Source organism: Oxyura jamaicensis, chromosome 2 (assembly GCF_011077185.1).
Source record: "Oxyura jamaicensis isolate SHBP4307 breed ruddy duck chromosome 2, BPBGC_Ojam_1.0, whole genome shotgun sequence".
Taxonomy (NCBI): Eukaryota; Metazoa; Chordata; class Aves; order Anseriformes; family Anatidae; genus Oxyura; species Oxyura jamaicensis.
Window position 1 is genome coordinate 46,115,469 of NC_048894.1, and position 23,713 is coordinate 46,139,181.

The window sequence follows — 23,713 nt, forward strand, 5'->3', positions numbered from 1 at the left end:
CACCACCACCACCTAGCTAAAACATTTTCTTTCTACTGCTCGAACTCTCTGACTATGCACAGAAGTGGAGCTGATTTTCTATGGAAGATGATGCTGGTTTGCAGCTTGCCAGGGCTAAAACCAGACCTGAGCTTGCCCAGAACAAATTTGCCCTGCCCAGCGCTTACTTGAGTGAAGAAAGTGCCACAAGACAAAGGTTGTGTGTGACTCCGGGCCTCCTGGGACAGATGGGCTCAGTGAATCGCAGAATGCTTTGTGGTACCGGAAAGTCAGCTTATTGAGGAAAGGGGAAAAAAAAAATCCCACCTTTCCTCTGCCTGTCAAGCAATATCTCTTTTATCATCTGCACTGCAGCTGAGAGCTCTGATCCTGTTCCCTCCTGCACAGAGATAATGCTCCGGTTCAGCTCACTGTGACTGGAACATGCTGAAGACTGCCTCTCGTCTGCTGTGCCTGGCTGTCATGCTGCTTCTTTGGGACCTAAACACTGCTTCTATTAATAAATAAATACATAAAGAGGAACATGGCTGTAGTTCCAGCAATATTTTTTAAAGTCAAAAGCCGATGTTACCTGGACTGATATAAATCAGCGAGAATTCACCGTCTGGGTTCTGGTGACATTCCTGCCTTCACATCCAACACCCCTCTTACAGTACAGTCCTTTGATACAAACTTAGCTCAGATCATAATAGGAAGGGACTGAAGGAAAAAATGGAGCAGAAAAAGCACTCAGCAAAAACTGCATGCACTGTTCCAAGTTGGTAAATATACATAAATGAAGCCAATCCCCTCTCTGTAAACTGTAACAAGTATTGCAAAACAGAAAAAAAAACAACCTGTGATTTCTCCCTCTGTCCCCATTTATAGCAAAGTTTTCAGAAAAGCCCTATATACTGCAGATTTCCTGAGGAACGGACAACAAGCAGAGTGCTAATTAACATTCTTTCTAGTTCATGTCAATTGTAAAAAGTTTAGAGCAGAGGCACAGCTTTCTGCGAGGCTTTACGCGAAAAGAAGGGAGACAAAGACAAGAGGCTGCATGACCTGCATTATCTGCAGAATTTCTCCCTCCAGAAGGAACAAACAGGCTTTTGCAAGGTCAGATTAAAAAAAGCCATCATTAACCAGCCTCTAGTGCTGAGGATTTATTTAATCTGGTAAATCACAGAGAGAGATCATGGATTTCATTTTTTTTCACCAAATCTCAATTTTTGGATTCTGTTGAAGCGTATGGAAAAATAAATGCTTGTTCAGCAACCCCCCTGCACAGCTTTTTGTTTGGCACACAGGTAGGACACCCTGGCTAGGAGGCTGTTTTAGCTAGTACCCTAAGCTGCTACACTGTTCCTTAATGTTCCTTAATAGAAATGGTTCCTTAATAAAATGCCCCATTGCTGTGCTGCAAAGCAGCACCAACACGCAAATGCCATCTCAGTCACTGGAGACGACTGTGAAACCACTCCTGCCTAATAACACATCTTCCTATGCCGCAGTGTCTTCCAACATACTGGGCTACCCCTGACACCTCAGTATCCCATGGGATCCTTCTCATGAAGTCAATGGTGTTGGAAAAAATACTTGGTGGCCTTTCTGGCATTTGCTAATTTTTCTAAGATTGACGTTTGAGGGCAAATTTTCCAAAATTTTGGAAATTCAGTTATATGAATGATTTGGGTAGATTGGTAGGAAGTGTGCCAATAATTCTATTTTTAAGTTTACATTACTTAAAATATAAATCTGATATAGACTGGCTCTATATGACCTGTCTTCTATCAAAGTGAGTAACAGAATGCAGAAAACATACCTCCTGTGTTGTGGATCTACTTCTTATTTTTCTTGGAGCAACTTGCCCTGGGTCTATCCTACTGGCTTTAGCAAGTCTCTCACATCTTCTTTGGCTCATCACTTCGTGGAATAAGAACAGTGGCACCCTACCCGTTTTATTGCCTGGGACTAACCCTGTGCAGTTTGATTTATCAACCACCAGCAACTTTCCTTCTCACTTCTCACTTCTCAAATATCCAGATTTAAAACTCCAGATTTAAACACCCACATGTAGAACCCCCATGCTATTTGACGCTGAAGTCTTCAAGGGCAGACATCTGTGACAATGTTTTATACCACCTTCAGAGTACAGATACATCTGTACCATAACACAAGTAACAACTGTTAAATAAATGACAGACATCTGTGTTATTTTAAAAAGACCTGGTAACAGCCTACAGCCTGTATGTCAGTATGAGTGCGGCGTACGCACAGAACAAACCTGTAAGTCACAATTATTGTAAAACAAATGGCAATCGTGCTTCAGATCAGGTCAACATAACGAAAAATTTCAGCAGCTGTCAGGACAACTGCAAAACTCCACAGCTGGCACCTCTGCCATCTTTCAAACATACACTTACTGGGGGATTAGGCTCTGTCACACTTTCCAAATCATCTCTCACATTCACTTTTTCAAAACCTCTTTGTATCCTCTAGACCACACTGAATTTCAACGTCCTGTAAACATGTTGGCGTGACTTCTGACCATACACTTTTTATGCAATCACTGTTCGTTACCTTTCCTTTTTTAGTGTCTAGACGTCTATGCCTTATTTTTCCTTTTGCCTGCATCAGCGACATCTACAATTCGCTTCTTCCTCCTACAAGAGCAAATACAGTGCTAACAGCAGTAAACATTGTGGTCTGCTGCTCAGCCCTGCAGTGACTGCAGCTTTTGTTTAACAGCACCATAGGGCTGTTGGGCTTACAACATCTTTCTTCACCCTTGTAAACGTTAAAAGTTTTTATTTACACCAAACATGTCACCTTTCCCCCAAGGAAAACTCTGTTTGAATGGTTCCATCGTGTGTTAAACTTTTATATGGAAAAAAAGCAGGAGCGTGCTGTGCTACAGATTTTACTTTAAAGGATCTCTTTCACAGTCTTTTAGGGGCTTCTGAACAGGAGTTTTATGAATTTATAACAACATATATGTCAGGCAGACACTGGAATTCAAATTATTTTAACTCCAACTAAAGGCCTGTGTTTAAATGTCTGAATGCATTCCTTTGTGGCTAAGATTTTGGGAGTCTTAAAACTGCAAAGACTGTATCTTCATTATAAATATTCTATTTCTTAGTCATTCTTGTGTCAAAGGACAGCTGAAGAGAAAATCTGCACTAGCATGGTCCAGAAGGAAGCAGAAATCAGAAGAGTTTTGTTGCAGATTTAGGAAAGTGTAGAGCCAAATCTGCTCACTGAGCCCAGAACTTCTATTATGTAACTAGATCTTTGCTACCAAAAAAATGACAAAAACAAAATGATTTTTAGTATTCCTTACCTAGTACTGACACTGCAAAGGATCTATCCTGATCCTAGTTGCTTAGGATCTATTGGACTTATTTACCGTTAAATGGGAGATTTTTGTTGGTTTCCTTTAGATCTAATACACTGTCTGGATGGCTGCTGGGATGGAGGGTTAACAGACCTCTGTATTTGCCGCGCTGGTTGTTATCATCAACTTCTTAGCTGTCAGAAGGGTTCATGAGTGGCTAGTTTTAATAGTTGTTACAGAAAAGGCATTCCTAAGCAATGAACCCTGTAACTGTCTCTTTGGAAAACCTTTTTCAAGCACTTGCTAAATACAATAAGCATTTCCATGTAGATACAACAGCAATGCAGTGTACAAATAAAATGGCTGGAATGAGGCATGAGAGCAGCTTTGTCTTTTATGAAAGTCTGATTCTATCTGAGTCTTGATTTTTAGAAACGACTGCTATTTCTACTTAAAGAACCCTCAGAAAAAAAGAAAGGAAGAAAGAATGTTGATTGAAGTTTTATGATCTAGGCACTGTAAAAAAACTAGGAGCGGAAGCAAAAAGCATGCTGTCTGCCTTCACTGCATTACTGGTAGCTGACTCGTCCCTTTCTTGACTCCCTTGCAAAGTCTCTGAGATGGCTCATGAATGGGAAGTAACTTCCATCTGGTCTGTGCAGAAACAACTGTCAGGACTTGCTGGAATTTGACTCTCTCATGTACGAACCAACAAAAATATACCAGCAAGTAAGGAGGATCCTGGCTAAGGCAGGGCTCAGTTAAATCATCTGACTGTTTCCTTGGCTTGCCTCTGAGATACATGTGAAATGGATCAAACCACCCCAATCTGGCTACCTGCTATGCCCAAGGCAATTAGCCAGCACTAATTCACACCAAATTTTAAGAAAATATTACTAGAGAAAGTGTTGATTAATGGTAGGGTACCCAAACATAAGATATAGGGAGCAAAGGCTGACAGACTGTAGAGCACCTAACATTTGCTGTAGCACATACTCATGGCAGTTGGTTAGTTCTGGAATCCTATTTATTCCTCTGCGTTTACCCAAGCCAAATTTCCAGAAGGATAGATTCCTGAGGCTGACCTAAAACCCGTGTGCTTTACAACATTTACGCTCTGCTACAGTCATTTAGTTCTTTTGTACTTCCTGCTCGTTCTCCCAGAGAATACGGACAAAGAGCATCTTACCATGAGTTGATAAGGAACTTTTAATTCTGTGCATTTCTCCATGTAGAAATGAAGATTTGGCAGCACCCTAATTTTGTTAACATTTCTCTCCTGCCATTATATGAGATTTAAATGACCATAATTGGTATTTTTGAATTGGTTTCATCCTGAAAGATTCCTGTTCCCCTTTACAGCCCAGCAAAGTCTTATTCTTGCACTAAGAAGTTGATAAGGGCAGTTCTTGGAGACAGAAAGGCCTTTTTAATGGTTCTTCCCTGGAGATGCTTGATTCCAAGTTCACTTTGAAGAACTAGTTCGTGGACTTCTTCAAAATTGCGGGCTGCTTGATGAGGCACAAAAACTTTGCCGCAAGCTTTGTTATTGATCTGAAAAACAGAGACATGAAACAAGGAAAGACTGATTTATACAATTTCATTTCCTGAATCCAATCCATTTCATTACATGTGGGGAAAAAGTGGATCAAGCTGTCTTTTCTCCAACATGAAACTTTCTAAGTAGAGGATAAAATTCTCCATACCTCCTGACCCATTCCCGTATTAAGAGAATAAAAACGTGACTCGGGATACTCAACCAATATTTAAGAAGTAGCCACAGGAAGTTTTAGCCTTCAAGAGAGCAAACATCATGTGACCATGCAATATGGGGATCTTTTAAGCTTGAAAACAAAACAGTTGCACAGGCTGAATAGAGAGACGGTGAACAGATGGTTAGGTGGGAACTTTGGTGTGTACGTACCTCTAGACTGCAACTGGGAATTTACAGCTAAATGATTCCTTAGATTCAAATACAAGATATAGTAAAATATTTGTGGCTTAAAAGATGTATCTAAAGGATTCAACACTAACTCATTTTTTAAAAATGGGCTCTAGCTTATTATATGCTGCGTTCTCACTGAAAGCATGACTCATTAAGCCAACACCAACCACAAAGATGACAACTCCTCTTAAGGTAATGTCTTCCTGTGTTAGGCTGTTTTTCAGAGCAGTTCCCATGCTGGTTTTGCATCAGCAGGGCAGAATCATGTAAGTAAAACTGATTAAGTCCTCCGTGGGAATCAATTTATAAAGTTATCTTATAAATATATTCTGTCATTAACAGAATGTAAAGAGACTAGAGTCCTACTGAGTACCCTTCTGGAATTAACATAAAATTCATTATTACTAAAGCTTTCAGATTTATAGGAAGTACATTCTATGGATTAATGAAAATAACACTAATTCTACATTTTAGCAAATTAAACAATTTGGATTTTTTAATCCTCTTCAATCAAATTACTTGCTTGCATAAGAATCTGCTGCAGGTGCTGCAAATCTTTGCCCTCTAGACACCATCATAACTATTTTTCAATCACCTAAAAAGTAACACAGCGCTTCATACAGCCTGGACATTAAAATGCTCACAGCTTGGCTTGCCCGCAGCTTTTATCCAGGGTATGTGTATGCAACATCCCACAAATGAGAGAGACCTAATTCAGTTACTTGGTTTGTATTTTATTTAAAATAAAATATTCTAAGCAATTCTCAGAGAGAGGAAGATGGGACAGACAAGATGAAGTCTCAAATGCAGCTGGGATGAGTCACTTCTGGTTTCTGACTAGACTTGACATTAATTTGCAGTGATAATGTAGGTAGGCTTTTAACTATTCTTACATGCATCCATAACTTGGCAGCATAAAAGGCTGTCTGTGTGTTAAACTTTGCCTTTAGTACCTTATGCAAAGTAAATCCTTTGAAAATCACAGAAGATTTCGTTTTTAAGACTTTTGTGAAAAATATATACAAGGAGTTCTTTTTGACAGGGTGCTTCAAAGAAGAAATATATTCCACAGGAAAAAGAAAATGGTAAAAATCAAACCTGATACAGCTTTGGTCAGAATATAAAGCAAGCTGGTGAGCTTGCTGCTAGGACACACAGCATGTAGTTCGAAACTATGCCTGCTTAGTTAAAATGTCACTCACTGTCCTCCATAATGCAAATTAATATGTCCCAGTGGACAGATGTTGGCAGGGGGAAAATTGCCACAGCTAGGCTGTTTGGTGCTATTCTCAACAGAAAACACAACCGGACTAAATCAACATAGCAAATAAATGACTCCTGGCAGTTGTGTTTTCCTAGGAAGGTTGGGGAGCCTAGGCGACCTGCCACTGTGTACCTTCCCACAGTATCTGTCCTCATCTTCCCACACACTGCACTGGGAGGAAAGTCTGCAAATTGTATCAAAAGGCAGTCTGGTTATGATTTCAGCACACATTTGGTAGAATGGTTTTCAGTGTAATGTAGGTATCACGATGCAGAGTCAAACACACTAACACAATTCCTAAAAAAAATAAAATTGCAGGTTTGATCACATGCTATATGTAACAAGTACCCTATGCTCTTTGAGTTGAGGCGTTGGATTCTCAGCAGGACATATGTCTTCTGCTATGCCTCCTTCTCTCTCTGTATCTCCCTAGACCAGCATATCCCTCATCAACTCCAGGTAGAAGTGCCAGCACAAGAAACTTGGGTGGGAGCAGCTTTGTTTCTCTGAAAAAAATCCCATGGCAGACTACAAGAGGAGACACAAATGAAGCTCAGGTCCTTTCTTCCCCAGAAAAAGGAAGCTCTTGACTTCTCTTCTGCCTTTTTTTTTTTTTTTTTAATTTGACATTTTAGACTGTGTTGGATCTAGAGGGATCAGAGAACTAGAGAAATTATGCAGGATGAAATGAAATCACAAGAGACTGAAAAATAAGCACCTGGAGGCTTTGGAAAGTACTTCTTAGTTGGACTTTTTTTTTTCTTTTACAGCTCCATTGATTCATAATTCTTTTGAGAAGTAAAAAAGGAAAATAAGTATTTGTGCGGTTTTCGGCCTTCCTCATACTCAGAAGCAGTAAAAATGATGCAAACGTAGTCTACATTTTTTAAAAAACAGTTGTAAGACTGCAGTTGTTAACAGTTCTGCACCACCCACACGACGTGAGGAATGTTAGAAGTGTGTTCACAAGATGAAATGCACACAACATTCAGGTCAGACTTTTCACAGCATTAACAATGTATGTTAAGACATGATATAAGAGCAGGCAAATCAAAAATATTCAGCTTTGAAATAACATTTGGAACAACAGGTACATATGCATCTCCAGTAAGTTTAAATGTCATTCTCGTACAGTCTGTACTGTATCAGCCAAGGATGCAGCGAGTTGGTTTTGCCGCTTTGGGTTAAATATGGAAAGACATAACTCCAGCACAGACAGGAAATAATGAAGTATCTTGTGTCAAAAGAAATAAAACCGTAATGTCTCAGCAGGCAAATTGCTGGCAGCCTGAGGCAGTTTGATGTCTTGAGAAGAATAAGGCTGTGGCCCAAAGACTCAGTTTGACTGTGCAGCCTTGTGAAGAGACACTGTCTCTTTGCAACTAGCCAGTTCCTCCTCATTTTGAGTGTTTCTTGTTTTAATGAAGGCAATTTATTTTTACAGCCATAAAAAAACATGCAGCGTCCACAAGACTTTAAAATATTCTCGTTCATAATGGTTTCTCACTGCTTCTCCCTATCTTCCTTTTACCTTACTCCTAAGGTAGAAAGTCAGGCCACAGCCACTATTTAGAAGAAGCATTCTGTTTCTAAGAGGAATTTGTGTCTCTGTTCTTCCATTCACTTACTTTCTCTGGCCTAGGGAAAGTGTTTACATACATCATATTCTTCCATGAATACGCAACTGAGCACACAGTGGTTGCTCATTCTCTGATTAGAAGACTTCTACACAAAGCTATAGCTTTGACAAAGTCAATCAGGAAAAGAAACAAAAAGAATTTTCATACTGGTTGTTTAAAGCAAAATTAATAGTTATTTTTCTGTTTTTGAGAAGGAATTTTTAGTATCAACAGAAAAATGTCAGTAAAATGTTTAGGTCTTCTTATGGTCAGTTGTATAGTGTTGAAAACATTCAGGTCAAACTTAGCCTTGTATTACCAAAGCTTTTATTTTAAAGATATCTTTAATGACTAGTTTCCCTGAAATGCAATTACAAAGAAGTTTCTATAATTACACAATTTTACAAAGACATAGCTTCCTCATAGATTGAACACTTAAAAGTTAAGATGTATCCTAGCCGTACTCGAATGTGAAGGTTTATTTTAAACTTGAGTAAAGTAATCATACCTAAGTGAAGATTTTGTGGATGTGTGACCCTTTTATTGGTATTAAAAATATGTATCACTTTTAAAAAAAATTAAAAAGCAAGAAAACCACAGTGAATATTAGCGTGAAGTCTGTTGCTAACCTCAGCTGGCACGTGAGTGCTTCTCTCTGGTTTGGGAAAAGATGCCAGCAACTGAAAATTTCCTCCAAAAGACGTACTAGGTGGCCTCTGCTAAGCATATACACTGAACTTCAGAAAAAATAGTGCTCTTGGGAGTTTTCCATTCGGTTCAAGTGGTCTGACAGAGATCTGGCAAGACATGAAATTGTTTGCAAAGATTCTTTTGATCAAGGAAATCTAGAGCAACACAGCTTCCCCTAAATCTAACCAATCTCTTCCCTTCTCAAAAAAACACAGCTGAATAAAAATAACTGAACTGCCCTACTCCCGCTACCCAAAGAAGCTAGCAGAGTAAAACAGATACAATAAAGTGCATTGTTTCCATATCTCTTAACACATGTAGAGCACGCAATTTTACATGACTGAATGACATTTCTTCTGAAGGCATCTCATTCAAAGTACAGGATGTCCAGAAACACACACACAAACACGTTTAATTTAAGTTAAAGCACTTAAGTTCAGAATGGCTGCATGGTATATTAAGGGATTATCTGATGAGCAGTAGAAAAGAGAGGTGCGCTGCAGGTCTATACTACACAACTACATACTTACAGATAATCATAATGCTTGAGTACAGAGGACTTGAAATCAAGCTGACCATGAATCAGCGGATGGAAGAGATGAGGTGCTACTCACAGATCCCACCCTCCTGGCTCCAGGTCCCACAGTCCCTCAATGGCCTAAAGTGATACTCACTGCTACTGTGCTCCATAAAGCTTTATGATGCCTGGGAGCATGCTGAATATAGATATTTAGAGATGTAGGAAAAAAGATGGTAAACCACATTGTGCATGTGCACATGCACATTTTGGAAAATTACAGGTTAGCTAAATGTAGTTATATGTCAGCTCTTCTACTGAACTGCCAGCTCTTTCCATAAACCACTGAGGTTTTAGAGCTCAAAGAGAATCTGGAATGTAGTTCTAACATTAGTGAAACTACCTGTTTTTCCTCAGCCTCATTCCTGGAAAAATGCTTTGCTGAAATTTGCCAGAAGTTCAGCCCGAGGCAGACAGGAAACATAGTTTGGCAAAAATCGAAGCAACTAAAACCAGCTTATAATAGGTTGTATTAGGCAACCACAGTACTACAGGTAGCACAAGAAGTTTCACCTAATTATCCTTTTTAGCACAGGGTCAACATCATAAATGGACTGACAGGCAAAAATTTGGAGGGCCTGTATGTTGGTCATGGTTTTGGCTGTACAGGCTTTGACCGCAGTTGTTCATCAGTCAAATCTCCACAGGTACTAATATACAGTCACTCAAAAAGATTTATATTTAGACCGTCTCCCTTCCAGACATACTACACGCTTTTCATTTATGAAACCATTTTAGCACAACTGTAATTGCAGTTTCCATTCTATCTGACCTTTCGCTGAGCCACGTAAGAAGGGAACTGGCTTCCAAAAGACCAAGGATTTTGTCATCCTCTGAGCTCACAGTAACACATTAAATGACCACAACTGAAAATAAATGAAATATTCTTACCAGAACAGACATCTCCACAACATCTGCTGGTTGAAGGTATTCCGGGTCAACTTTGGGCCAGGACTGATGCAGCACATCAGTACCCCAGTTATGATGGGTACAAAGTTTATTGCGCATATGTGCCAAACCTGGAAAATGAAACCAATTCAGCCGTATTATCACCAGAGCATTCAATCTTTAGAATTTGTTTGATAAATAGGATCAGAATAAAGTTTGCTTTGAAAGCAAGGCCCTTAAGGATGGAATAACATAGTTTAGATGAGCATACAGCACTTCATAAACAAAAAGATACACATCTCTGAAAACATTTGCTTATACCATGTGTAGGTACTCTAACATGAACACTGACATCTATTTTAGATTAGGATTCGCAATCCAAAATTTAGCACTGAAGACCACGTTTGTTTCATATTTTAATACTGCAACCCCAGCTGATCTCTACTTTTAGAAGTCAATCATAATACTGTGTTCTTTTCAGTAACAATGCCAGTTTGCTTAAAATTTTACTAACAATCCAAATGATACACAATTATGCTTATTATTTTGTCATCTATAATATGATGGCTAAGTTTCCTGCAACGTGCTGGGTAGTTTCTAAATCTGTTGCAAGTCAAGCTACTAGAAAGATTTTCCTTGTGTTTTGTGAATTATCTATTCACTTGCAAATTAAAGGTGCTATGTAAGTATACCCTGCACAGTTTTCTTTTTCTTATGACGTGTACAGACTGAAACAGTTTATCCTTTGATTATATTTTAAAATACTCTTAAATTGGCTATAAATGATCTCCTTTTAGTAGACTTTGCTCTCTCCAAGGCAATTATTTCCTGTTTTACTTAAGTATTAGTAGAATTGGATGTAATTCATCCTGAAGCCACATTCTTTAGCTCAATTAAAGCTCCTGAGTAGAATTTATGTTTCTGTTTACTCCAAATGCAGAGAAAAAAAAAAAAAAAAGGTTTCACTTAACAAGAGGCTGTCAAATATGATCAATATTTACGAGGATAGCTGTTGTGATTGCTTCTCACAAAGCCAGTGGATTTTTAAATGAAAAACACATGTAAGAATAGAGATAATTCTTTTTTTATTATTATTTTTTAAGTGTACACTTCATTCAGAACTGGAAAATACATCAACCAAAGAATATTTGAAAATGCATCTGTGGTTTAGGGGAACTCAAGCATGAAGATAAAGAAAACACAGCACAGTGGCAGACACCACCGGCAAAAACCAATCCACCCATAAGACATACACGAATTTATCTATCTGGATTGCTTAGATTGATACAGTGAATAACAGCGAACAGATATAAAGAGAAGGCAACTTCTCCAGAATGAAATCTACCAGCTAATTGTCAGTGCTTTTTCAGACAAGGCACTTCTGCAAAATGACACACAATCTTGCTATTTTTTGAATCATGCAGAAAGGGGCAGTGTGGTGAACTGTTGTGAGCTATTTCTACTGGCAAGCAAGATGTGCACATTTCCTAGGAATAACAACTGAGCTACAATCTTTTTAGGTAAATAACTGATTAAACACTTCAATCTGGGATTTGTGTATTTTTTTTTTCCTCTCACATCAGTCACTCAGAAACCGAAAAAGCACAAGATAAGAAATCAAGCAGAAAAAAAAAAAAAACAACTCTTCATATTGGTGATTCATTATCACGTTGACTTTAAAGACGACAGCTGCTAAATTCTTCCCCTTTTGGCTTTTGAACACACAGATGAGCTCATTTCTTTCCAACTGATCACATGCCTTGTGGCAGAAGCATGCCTAGTGGCCACTCCTTATTTTCCTGTTGAAGTAGATCCTTCTAACTATTTAAAAAACACTTTCTGGTATAAGTCAAGAGCATCTATCTACATACGCAAAGCCAGGGGCAGTTTTAATCCCTGTGGAGGCTGTCAGTCCTGGTAAACTTACTAATAAAAAATAATTAATATGTATTCTGAAGCACATAAAGCATGATTAAGCACTATGTCAATCTTTTGGTTCATTTTCTTGCTACAAAATGAGCTATGAGCTCATCTGTATTTTTTTAAAAGTGCAAAAGTCAACAGAATTAGTTTCAGAAAACAGAATTGACAGGAAACCAAAATGAAGGTTTTACTTAGGTTGCTGTTTGGCTTCCTGCCTTAATTCACATTTTGTGAGCTGTACAACACAGAAAACACAACCGTGATTTGTTTGGCATTTACAAAATGCCACACAGGACCAGAAACTTCACTGTCACAATCCAGACTTGCTGGCACACTTAGCAGGACCTAGACAGACCTCCTCCAGCCTTCCCACTTGATTCTGATACATTACACAAAAGCACTGTTTGAGAAGCTAAGAACCAACCAATTCACAGACTCTTATTGTGAAAACATTAAAAACTTGTTTTACTGCCTCATTGGACTGGAAAACACCTAGTGAAATGCACATTATGAACCAGTGTGTACTTCGCTTTATAGTTTTTTTCTCTCGATTTACTTTTATGACTACATATTCTTTTGCAAACACAGGACAGAAACCAGTTGAGTGCATTTTCCACAGAGTCTATAAATACAGCTGTTTTTGGGGACAGATCACGGACTCAATCTGAAGCACTGATCCTTCAACTGGATCTCTGTCAATACTGAACCAAGCTTTCCCTAATCAGTAACTCACAGGACTGGAGCTTCAGCTAGAACACAGCACCCTATTATGCTATTGTAAACGAGTGAGTTGACAGAAGGAGGAGAGAGGACAAGTCTAGCAACATTGAAGCTCTAGGCAATGTTTTATTAGCATTACGTGAGTCATTAGTATTTCATAAAATAATACTTTCCCTGAGGCGCTATTTGGGTGGAAGAGCAGTTTGTCATTTTAAGGAGAGATTTAAGAAGGAGTATGTGGAAGCAATTATGTTTCATCAAGGCAAGGTAGGATGGCAAGGTAATTCTAGTCTTACAAGAAAAAAAAGCATTAGAAAAATGAATCTGTAAAGTTCCAGCAACGGTGCAGCTAGCTTGACATGAAACTGTGTAGGGAAGAGAAAAAGATGGGATTATGGACTAAACTGAGGAATGGCTGGCATGGTGAGGGACAACAGCCAGCACAGAGAGGTTAAAAAGAAAAAAGGCAAGGAGGACGGAAGTTTTAATGGGCGATAAAAGGCAATTAATTAAGGCAGCTGAAACTATGCTCTTATCAAAGTTTAAGACTAGGGATTTTCTATCAGGAGATAACAGAAGACCAGAGAGGCAGTATAAGGCGACTATGAGGATGCATTATTCAAATGTTGATAACCTTTGGATTTAGCAAAAATCAAAACAGAAATCCATGTTAAGTAAAAATCCAGCACGCTGACAGACAAGCAGACCAAGTTTTTAAGAAGCTCAGAGCAGGAATTGTAGCAGTAAATGGAGATACACTCTGGATCAGTGTTTTTACTTGCCATTGCAACCCTTTCCAAGGACAGGATTATTATCTTGTTACTTTGCTCTTCGTAAACTTTTATAGTATTTAATGAATCTTCCTATTGGACAAATTCAGCCAAGCTGAATATCAGCAGTACCCTTCTGCAGCCCAGGAGGAATACGCCTGTCAGTCACATGTGAAACAGTCTGCAATCACAAAGGAACACTAGCAAGACACAGTAACAGCTATTTCCAGTCAGCTATGAGAAAAGCTGTATTATACTACCAGTAGCACAAAGTCAGGAAAAATTTACATTAATTCAATACAGTGCTAGTGAATTCATTTTGTACGTTCCTTAGTGACAGATGCGGTGCACCAAAGAGGGTTGGGAAAAGCTTGGGTTACTAAAAGCTAATTCTAGAATACATTTCCAATTCAACAAACTTCGTATGAACCTTTTTAACCTCCTGAAAATCATCTGCCTTTGTCCATAGGTATGGACTTATCCTTCACTTTGGATTACTCTTGGAGGAAAAAACAATTTCTTATTCTGAACTGGTATTCTTCTTGGATTTGTGCAGGCTGCTTTGGGGGACTTCTGCATTCAGTTTTTCAATGAAAATCTGCAACATCACTTAGCTTGCACTCCACTCTTCAGAAAAGCCGTGCTGAGCAAAGACTGAATCAAGACAGAAATACTTCCAGTAGAGCTACTGCAATGACAGTTTTAATGTTGCTAAGACGATCCTAATGTTACAGATTCCAGTAATTACATTTCATTTCAACATATCTGAAGATGTGTTTATCACCAGTAGATATCTTTCATGTGCCATCTCTAATAAAGGCTTAACAACTCACAATAGGCTGTTTCATATCCTTGTCTGGACAGCAAAACACTGTACTACTACAAACAAACAACAAAAAAATACATCTCAAATGGTGTCTGTATATTCCTCAGATACAAGGTTTCAGGAAGGAAACAGATTTCCTCATCCTGTTAGTGTTCATAAACTGCCAAGATATCAGCCGGATGAACTCTTCCCACACTGAGGGGCTACAGTAGCTTTTTATGTTATCAAGCTATAAAACAGTGTACACACTGCACAATTAAGACCATTAGGCTGACACACAAAAATACTGAACGCTGTTCCTCCACTAAGCAGCAAAAAGAACTACTTTATAGACAAAATATCAAAGCACTCAGTTACAATTGTTCAGCTGCTGAAAGGTGAGGCACTTATGAAACAGCATTCAAGCAGTTTTTCCCTTCGCTCACACTGGAAATATTTACTGCCAACCCTGAAGTATGCTCTTCAAACAGCTCACAAAAGAGACAAGACTCTTCACGCAACCTGATGCATGAAAACAAGGTGGCCACATATAAACCGAACCCCATGGGAGAAGAATTTTTCAGTTGCAGAAGAACAAAAATTGCTGAATCTACCTCATCTTACCTGAATTGTATTTAAAACCTGACCAGTACATGAGAAGCATCCTTGGGATATCAAAGCATCCTTGGGATATCAAACTGAAGCTCTAAGTTTGCAAAGTTCATCAACAAGCTAACAAAGAAAACACGGTGGAATAAAAAGCTAAAATTTCAAATGAACTCTAATGCAACTCCTACAAAGTAGGATAACATTATTACAATCAAAATGGTGTAGATTGTTGATGCTGATGAGTCATTATTAAAAATGTCAAGCAAAGCATCTTTAATTATCACCTTAAAATTGCCTTTTTAATTTTCCTAATATTTTCACTGGTTGGCAATAATTAATGTGGAGTGATGTGCAGTTACACCCAGCTGTATTTAAAGAACTTTTTTACTAACCAAGACGATACTTATATAAATATTTAAGCACTTAGTCAAGTTTTAATTTTTAAAAGCTGTTGTATTAGAAAACCCTGATTAGCTTTTTTTTTTTTTTTTTTTAAGTTTCATTGTGATCTGTGTCAAGTATATTTTAGATTGAAATGGATATTGATAAAGACTAAAAATGCATGTTTTTCTATTTAAATATAAATGCATTCAGGATACAAGTTTTTAAGAAAATCTGTTAGATACTTAAAATTATGTTATATAATTATGGAATATGACCAACAGTATCAGTATGATTTTGGTCATCATATCTTTCAAGATTTTAATACTTATACGATAGCCTCTTGTGCCTAGTGTATAATTCCAAATCTAGAATAGAAAAAAGGTTGTTTGATTTTTTTCAATTTCCAGCACACCTGTCATTTAAACTGAAACAAAACAAAACAAAACTATTTGTACCTGCAGAAGAGCTCACCATTGCCAGAAGTTATCTTATTACCTCTATGAAGTCTCATTCTGAGTGCTTAGCTGGAAAGTTCTATAGTCATAGAATCATAGGATCATAGAATATCCCGAGTTGGAAGGGACCCATAAGGATCATCAAGCCCAACTCCTGGCACCGCACAGGTCTACCCAAAAATTTAGACCATATGACTAAGAGCATAGTCCAAACGCTTCTTAAACTCCAACAGGCTTGGTGCAGTGACTACTTCCCTGGGGAGCTTGTTCCAGTGACCTGGTAGTCACTACTGGGTCACTAGCCAAAATAATTAAACCCAATAGTCCTTGGGTTTAATTATTTTTTCCAAATCTTTGGCAGAATATAATAGAATATACCAAGTCAGGGTTATATTGTAGGTTGTCATTATTTCAAATTTAATTTTAAATTCTATTGTAATTTCTTCTTAAACATTTCCTGTCCATAACCAGTGATCAGAAAAGCATGAAAGATTACAGTACAACAGCAAAAGTCCTATCTATCCTGTGAAGTACAATGCAAGCATTCAAAATTACTGGGAATACTTCTCTTTTAAGGCTGCAGCAAAATTAGCATTAGACATCTTGTTACATAATAAACACTTTCTAATGAGAAACAACAACGCGAAAGCAAAATCCTTTCTCTTCAAAAAAGCTTAAATACACAAGGAAGCGTAATGTGGTTCAGAGCTAACATAACAAGTCACTGTTCTGATCAGTGATCCTATTCAACTGCAAAATTACCTGTTTCGTATTATCTGCTGGGCTACCAAATTTCCCTATTTCATTTTTCCCTGTAGAAAGAAAACATCTTCCTTGTTTTTTATCACTAAACAAAACACAACGTGAAGGCTGTGTATGAGGTACTTCAGAATGAAATGTCAGTATTTGATTATAAATACATTGCTTATGTGTTGTTTATTATTGGCATTACAAGAGCAGACAGAGACTTCAATCAGAGTATGTGGGTCCACTGCTCTAAGTGCTATTTATAGAGCTAATTATACACAAAGTCCTTTTTCCTGTATAGCTTACAAGAAAGGAAGCAGCACTATCCCAACTTTTTAGTGCAAAGACAAGGCACAAAAAGAATGAATTTCTCTGAGTGTGTACGGAGAACTGATGCACACAGAAAATTCAGTATTTAGAAAGCTTAATTTTTATGCTGAAGTTATTAAAATAAGAGAACATCATCACCTATACACAATAAAATTTAGGAAACCGGCTACATCAGATGAACAATAAGACTTAGCAGAACCAGAGTGCAATTCAGAACATGAACATGTTGGACATTTTCCACTAGAAGTCCCAACCCCAGGACAGAAATGCTAGATACTGGTTATTTCTACATAATATTGTCTTCTTACCACAAAGCATTAGTTAAATGTACGTACATTTTCCTGATAAGATCGTTTAATAATTTTGTTGTAATGTAATGATCACGCTGCTAAAAGAGATTGTATTTTTCATGTTCAGTCATAAAATTCTTCAGGCAATAAGCACCGAAATTTTTTTTTGTATACCAGCTACATTGAATTATAATGAGTCACGCAAACAAAACTGCATTTTTAAATGCAGGCAGGAGTTAAGGATAATAAAATCCCAATTTTATTACGCTTCCTTTTCATTTTTACAGCAGAGAGATCCAGAAAGTGTTTAGCATTCTCATTCTCCCATGATTTTAGTAAAAATTACAGAGTTCCTACTGTAACTATCAAAATGTCACAAGACTAAGCTTTACATTTGACAGATTATGTTAATTAGGACATCCTCACTGCCTCTGTCATTTTATAATCTTAAATCTAGATTTAAATAATCTTAAAACTAGATTTTCCATCTACCATTCCCACTTTCCACAAGAGGTTAATTTAACATATAGCATTCCTCAGTCTCTGGAGAGTCTCTGCAATAACAAGAATATGATTTATATTAAACTCTCCTTTAGTCTTTTTAGTATGCAGTCCTCTGACATGGTCCTCTTTGCTTGAATTCCTGAAAGAAGGTATTTCTAGTCCGAAGGCTCTTTTAGAAAGGCCTCTCTCTGTAATCATGTTCAGCTTCTAATATTGCTTTCCATATGCAGAGGCAGCTAGCGACTGACACATTGATTCCTTCCTCATGCAGGCTCTGTCTTGGATTTTTCCTCCTTCTCCCTTTCTCTGCTTAGACTTGTATGCAAAGGGAAAGAAACTACAAGCAGCAAGAAAGATCTGGAAACAACACAAGTTTCAGGTTTGTTTAGGAATTATGACAAAAGGTGACAGGATAGATGCAGAATACAGAGACAAGTAACACGTGATTTTGAAGATATTTTTGCAAACCTTTTGCTTTTTTTCCCCTGCCACATCAATAAAAAGTGTATTTCTATAAATACCTTTCCACATCTCTGATGCAACGTGTGGAGCCATAGGTGCAATCATAATGCAGAGTGTAGCCAGAGCATCTTCGTATTCTGCACTGTGAAGAATAAGAGGTCGAGGAGCTTGCTAAGTGAAAAAAAAAAAAAAGAAAGAAAAGAAAATAAATTTCAAATACGAGTATTTTGGGGTGGGAAGGAGAATAGTTTAATTGAAAAGTACATGCATGAACAACTCATTAAGACATCTTAAAAACAGCGGAGATGAAAACTTTGCTTCTGTAACATACACTGATGAAACTTGGGTTGTCTAGCCTGGAGAAAAGGAGGCCAAGAAGTGAGGAGTGGGAGCACAGAGGCAGGTGCTGGTCTCCTCTCCCTGGTCACTGATGACAGGATACACAGGAAGAGCACAGTGCTGCACCGGGGAGGTTCAGACTGGACATGAGGAAAATGACTTTAATGTGAGTGGTCAAACACTGGAGCAGGCATTGTAGTAAGGTGGTTGATGCCCCACGCCTGTCAGTGTTCAACAGGCATTTGGACAATGCCCTCAAGAACATGCTTTAACTTCTGGTTAGCCCAGAAGAGGTCAGGCAGTTGGACTTTTAGGTCTTTAAAGGTCCCTTCCAACTGAACTATTCTATATAACAAAACCTAAAATCAACTTCTATGCTCAGGACAGTATAATTTCATAATAAATTAGAAGCTTACACAAATTTCTGGAGAATTGAAATTGCACCTCTTGGTCACAAAGTGCTCTCTGACACTTATGAAAAAAATGACAAGCTGGAAATCTACTCCTGAAGAGGCTGATGCAGATCCCTGGGGATCTACTCTGGTACCGGAGACTGAACACAGACCTGTGTGGACACCTGTGACCCTGAATAGTATTTTGAATACTACCACTTCAGTAAGTACAAGCTTGGATAAAATCAGAGCTACCTAAAGAGGTAAACTACTTGCACAAGAAAGTCAAATTGTGATGAATGCAGCATGCTTTTTCCTGGAATAAGGTTCAGTTCTACAGGATCCTAGAGTTGTTTAAGTAAAGCTGTATTTAGTGGCCAAGTGATGTTTTAGAGCTGAAGGGAGTTCTGGGGGTGACAAGTGCAACACAGCCTTCTATGTTTTGATGTTCAGATTGCTTTAGTAAACTGTTTAGCTTGCTCTAGTAATGACAATTTTCCATTTCTTGCAAATGCGCCAGACTGGCAGAACTTTAACCTTAATTCCTCTGTTTGTTGTATCCTAAGAGAAAAGAAGAGCACTAAAAGCAGCTGGATAAACTTTTTCTTTCTTTGCCTCTGTTTTGACTCAGTATGATTACATCCCATGCTAAGTTCAGATTCTGCATTTATTTTGTGATTCATCTCCCTAATGAAACAGCATGGAAGAATGTCAACACTTGTCAGCTTATGAGAATTATTTTGTGGGTGTGATAATCACCAGTTCCTGCCTACTGGAAAATTGTCCAAAAACAGTGATTTGTTTGACACAGACCACAGAAGAGCTTTCAGATGGCAAATTCTTATCTCTGATACCAATGAGGTCAGTGCAAACTAGATTTGAGTAAGTTTTACTAACTACTACCTGTTTTCTATATTTAATTTCGCCCAACTCCCCACTTCCTCCTTTCAAATGGGACTCAAAGAGGAAGTGTCAATATGCTATAAGGAAATTTGTTCTTGAAAGATACTGCACTGACTTCTTTAGTCACAAAATATATCAGTGTTCAAATACTTTGCTCTCTGGAGGATGTGGAGGAGAAGAAGGTGATCAGGAGTAGTCAGCATGGGTTCACCAAGGAGAAATCATGCTTGACCAACTTGATAGCCTGCTATGGTGGAATGACGAGCTGGGGGGATGAGGGGAGAGCAGTGGATGATTTCAGCAAGGCTTTTAGACACAGTATCCCACAACACTCATAAGCAAGCTAAGGAAGCATGGGATAGATGAATGGACAGTAAGGTGGATTAAGAACTGGCTGGACAGCAGAGCTCAGAGCTACTATATGTAGCTACATATGCAACTTGTTTCAAAACAGAACAGAACAGAACAAAGAACAAAACAAAACAAAACATATCGTTTTGAAATAGAGGACACAGAGGTAAACATCAGAACCTAGTGCCTCTAAGACTTTCAAGCTCTTCCTGCAAAACATAGTATATTCAAGCAATAGTGATATTAGAACATGTTTCTTTTAATCTGAATATTTCAAACTAGTGTACACAAGACTCTTGAGTCAGTAACAACAGTAAGTGACTTTTGGAAAGCTATTGATTAGGCAGCTCTTGCTTTGTATAAAGACTTACCGGAACCATGACTGACAGCAAATTGCCTTTGTTCACCTTGCATACTTACATGGAGTATGTTAGACAGGCTCATCAGTCGAGAAATAGCTGCATTGAACAAATGATCCTTTGTGAAGTACTCTGTTACCTTGTATTAAAAGAAAAGTGCTGTCACTAATTAATTGAAGTTCTCTACCATGGAATATTACCTTCTACCTGGAAATCACTTTGGCATTCAAACAAACCACATGTGTGTGTGAAAATAATAATCATATAAAAAATTCAGTTGACTAGCTTTCCATCTGTTTCAAGACTTTAAAAGCTTTAATCACCACCAATTAGGACTGTGTTTTAGTGAGCACACTCTATTTCCTTTAATAAAATATCTTCCTTTTGTTCCTAAAGGAGGTCTTCATATGTGTAAACCCAGTTATGCTGCTAAGAGTGTACATAGATAATAATTGTTGTAAAATTATAAGATTATAACTCTAAAGACTGTTAAAACACCTGGAAGGTCCCTGGCCACAGGATTTAAGTCAGGTAAAGTTTTAAGCATAGAAAAAAGTCTTAGGCTAATTTTGCAAGTATTTACATCTCCTTCCAAGTCTTGCGTAATTGAATTGACACTAAACACGAGACTTAACACATAAGAAAAGCTGAACAATTATTTCAATAATTTTTTAGAATATGCTAATATATTTTCTCCAGCAACTTTTTTTTTTTAATCTCTATGACACAGCAGGCATAATAATGAGGTGTGAAGCAAACAGACCAAAAACTCTTGTCAGGGATAATCTGCATAACTAACTCACCGATAGCTGTGCTACTGGAAATAGAGGTATTCCAAACACAGGTTCACAACAGTTTAATGCCATAACACTTCAGCCTTTAAATAAGGCAGACAGGAGATAAATTTCGCCAATCCAAATCTTACTACTTTACAGAAGAGTTCTGTCCTATGAAATTTGTAGATTAATAAAATTACTTACACAGTGAATATTTTACTTAAAAATTACTTTATGATCCACTACCTGTGGGACAACTTTTGGATCTCTAAGCCAGGCATAGTTTTCACAAGAGCAGTAACTTATTCGGTCATTTACAAACTATTTAAGGGCTTCTTTTTACCTCAGAAATTACCAGATTCTTCTGTTCCCAGATCTTTCTGGCTTCAGCCTTCTCTTTCTTATTCAGAAGCTCAGGATTGGGCATGGTTCCTGAAGTCCTTGCTTCTATAAGTTTGGTTACAAGCGTCCAGACACGAGTCTGCCATCTCTGAACACCCAGCACAGCGTCATCTAAGATTAATGAATAGATTGGAGAAACAGATCTGTTACAATGGATGAATCCAAAACTTTAAAGAGAAGCAAAAAGGAACCTGTATGCTAGAGTTTAACATTCTGAAACCCTATGTTTTACATGAAAAATGTCAATACAATTAAAAATGCCCTTTAAAAATAATGCTGTGTTGCCTTAATGGAAAGAAATCACTAATAAAAACCAGATGTATTTTCTGTAATGATTTAAAACATATATATTGCAAAAATATTTGCTAAATCTATAAAATATAGTCAATGTTAGAATATTCACCTTGTGTTTTAATGACTCAAGAAAACAATTCTTCTACATGCTCTCATTTTTGAATCTCTTGGAAGAATACAAATATATATATATATACATACAAGCACACTATTTCTTAATAATTGAGATTTCTTCTAAAATTTGATCTTAAAAATTACATATACTTTTATTGCTACAGAGATGCAACCATGCTAATGAGTAAAGGCTCTGATTCTTGGTACCATCTTACTGAAAGAGCTGAGCCTGGGAGGATTATAAAGCTGTTCATCCTGATCCTGCAAGTATCAATCCTGCTACATGGCTGCTCAAAGAATGTGACCTAGGAACTGTGCAAGCTAATGCTGTTCACAGTGAGCTACCCCATGTGGTGTGGCACAGAGCCACTAATAAAGGTATGGCTTGAGGTGTGGCACTCATATGGCTTTAGCTCTCTGTTCCAGATGCATCAGGTATCTACTAGACTGCACATCACCACATCACACTGCACTGCACAGTAGCAATATATCGTAAGATGTTCCAGTTGATAAGGGCTTCCAATTCTGATCCAGCAACTGCACTTGAAAACAGTGCCAGGGCTACTACTAAAACTGGAAGAAGTAAAACACATGTGTGTGACTAACACACACCAATTTTGTGTCCGACTGCACTAGATGAAAGACTTCCTGCACATCTGGAACAGTAAAACACAACCTGACTGACTCTGTCTGCATGATCCACATGAATTCTCTTAGGTAGGACGCAGAATACAATGCTCTTCCCAAACTTTCCATCTCCTGTTCATACTGGAAGCTTGTAGATCATCTAGACACTGTAGGCTTGGTATTATCTAACACTGTAGTAATGGTGTAATAAGCTACTGGTTAAATCTGGCCACATCTGGTCTTGCATACTCTAGAGACAATTACTTGCCCACACTGGGGGAGAGAATGACATGGGACCTTTCCCTCGTTTCCACAAGTGAAGACAAGGAATAAAGTATGGAGGGCAATCCTCAAAAGGCTATCAAAACACATCCAGTAAGGAGGAGGATCATGGCAAATGAGAACTGGTATTTAATATTCTCCTAATAAGACAATATCCACCTAATAGGACCTAATAAGACAATATCCACCTAAAAGGACAATTTTCAAAAATTTGTTTACTTGGTTGATTTCTTCAATTTAAACATTATTTTGTTATCACAATTGGCTTACAAGATTACTGTACTACAAACAACCTTACATCAATTGTAAAAATTGTGAAGTTTTATCTTATAATGAAGAAAATAATCTTAAAATAATAATTTTCAATCAATCATTTGTAGAAAATTTAAAAAAAAGAGAGAAATTAAGATCCAGGTTGGTACTCTTACTATTTCAGAGTAAAATATAATTTGAGACATGCTTTTCAGACATGATTCTCAGACATCTTTTTTTCTTTTTTAGCTTTAAAGAGGTGAGCTGCTTGCAGTAACCTTGCAAGCCTGGCTGTCATGGTTTTGTGACTTCTCTTTCAAA

The 23,713-nt window shown here is 37.8% G+C and overlaps 1 protein-coding gene across 2 annotated transcripts in view; it reads right to left on the minus strand.

Annotated features, from left to right (window-relative positions):
• Nucleotides 1–4,328: 4,328 nt before the first annotated feature.
• The window catches only part of LARS2 (leucyl-tRNA synthetase 2, mitochondrial), a 90,910-nt gene continuing 71,525 nt past the window's right edge, over nucleotides 4,329–23,713 (minus strand). The window contains exons 17-21 of one of the 2 annotated variants that reach the window (XM_035317036.1): nucleotides 21,765–21,934; nucleotides 20,707–20,784; nucleotides 18,361–18,472; nucleotides 10,306–10,433; nucleotides 4,329–4,873 (exon numbers count right to left, since the gene is read on the minus strand). In XM_035317036.1, the coding sequence (XP_035172927.1) occupies nucleotides 4,694–4,873; nucleotides 10,306–10,433; nucleotides 18,361–18,472; nucleotides 20,707–20,784; nucleotides 21,765–21,934 (668 nt within the window). In that variant the 3' untranslated portion in view covers nucleotides 4,329–4,693. The remainder of the gene's footprint in view (nucleotides 4,874–10,305; nucleotides 10,434–18,360; nucleotides 18,473–20,706; nucleotides 20,785–21,764; nucleotides 21,935–23,713) is intronic. The other variant, XM_035317037.1, reaches the window with a different exon arrangement.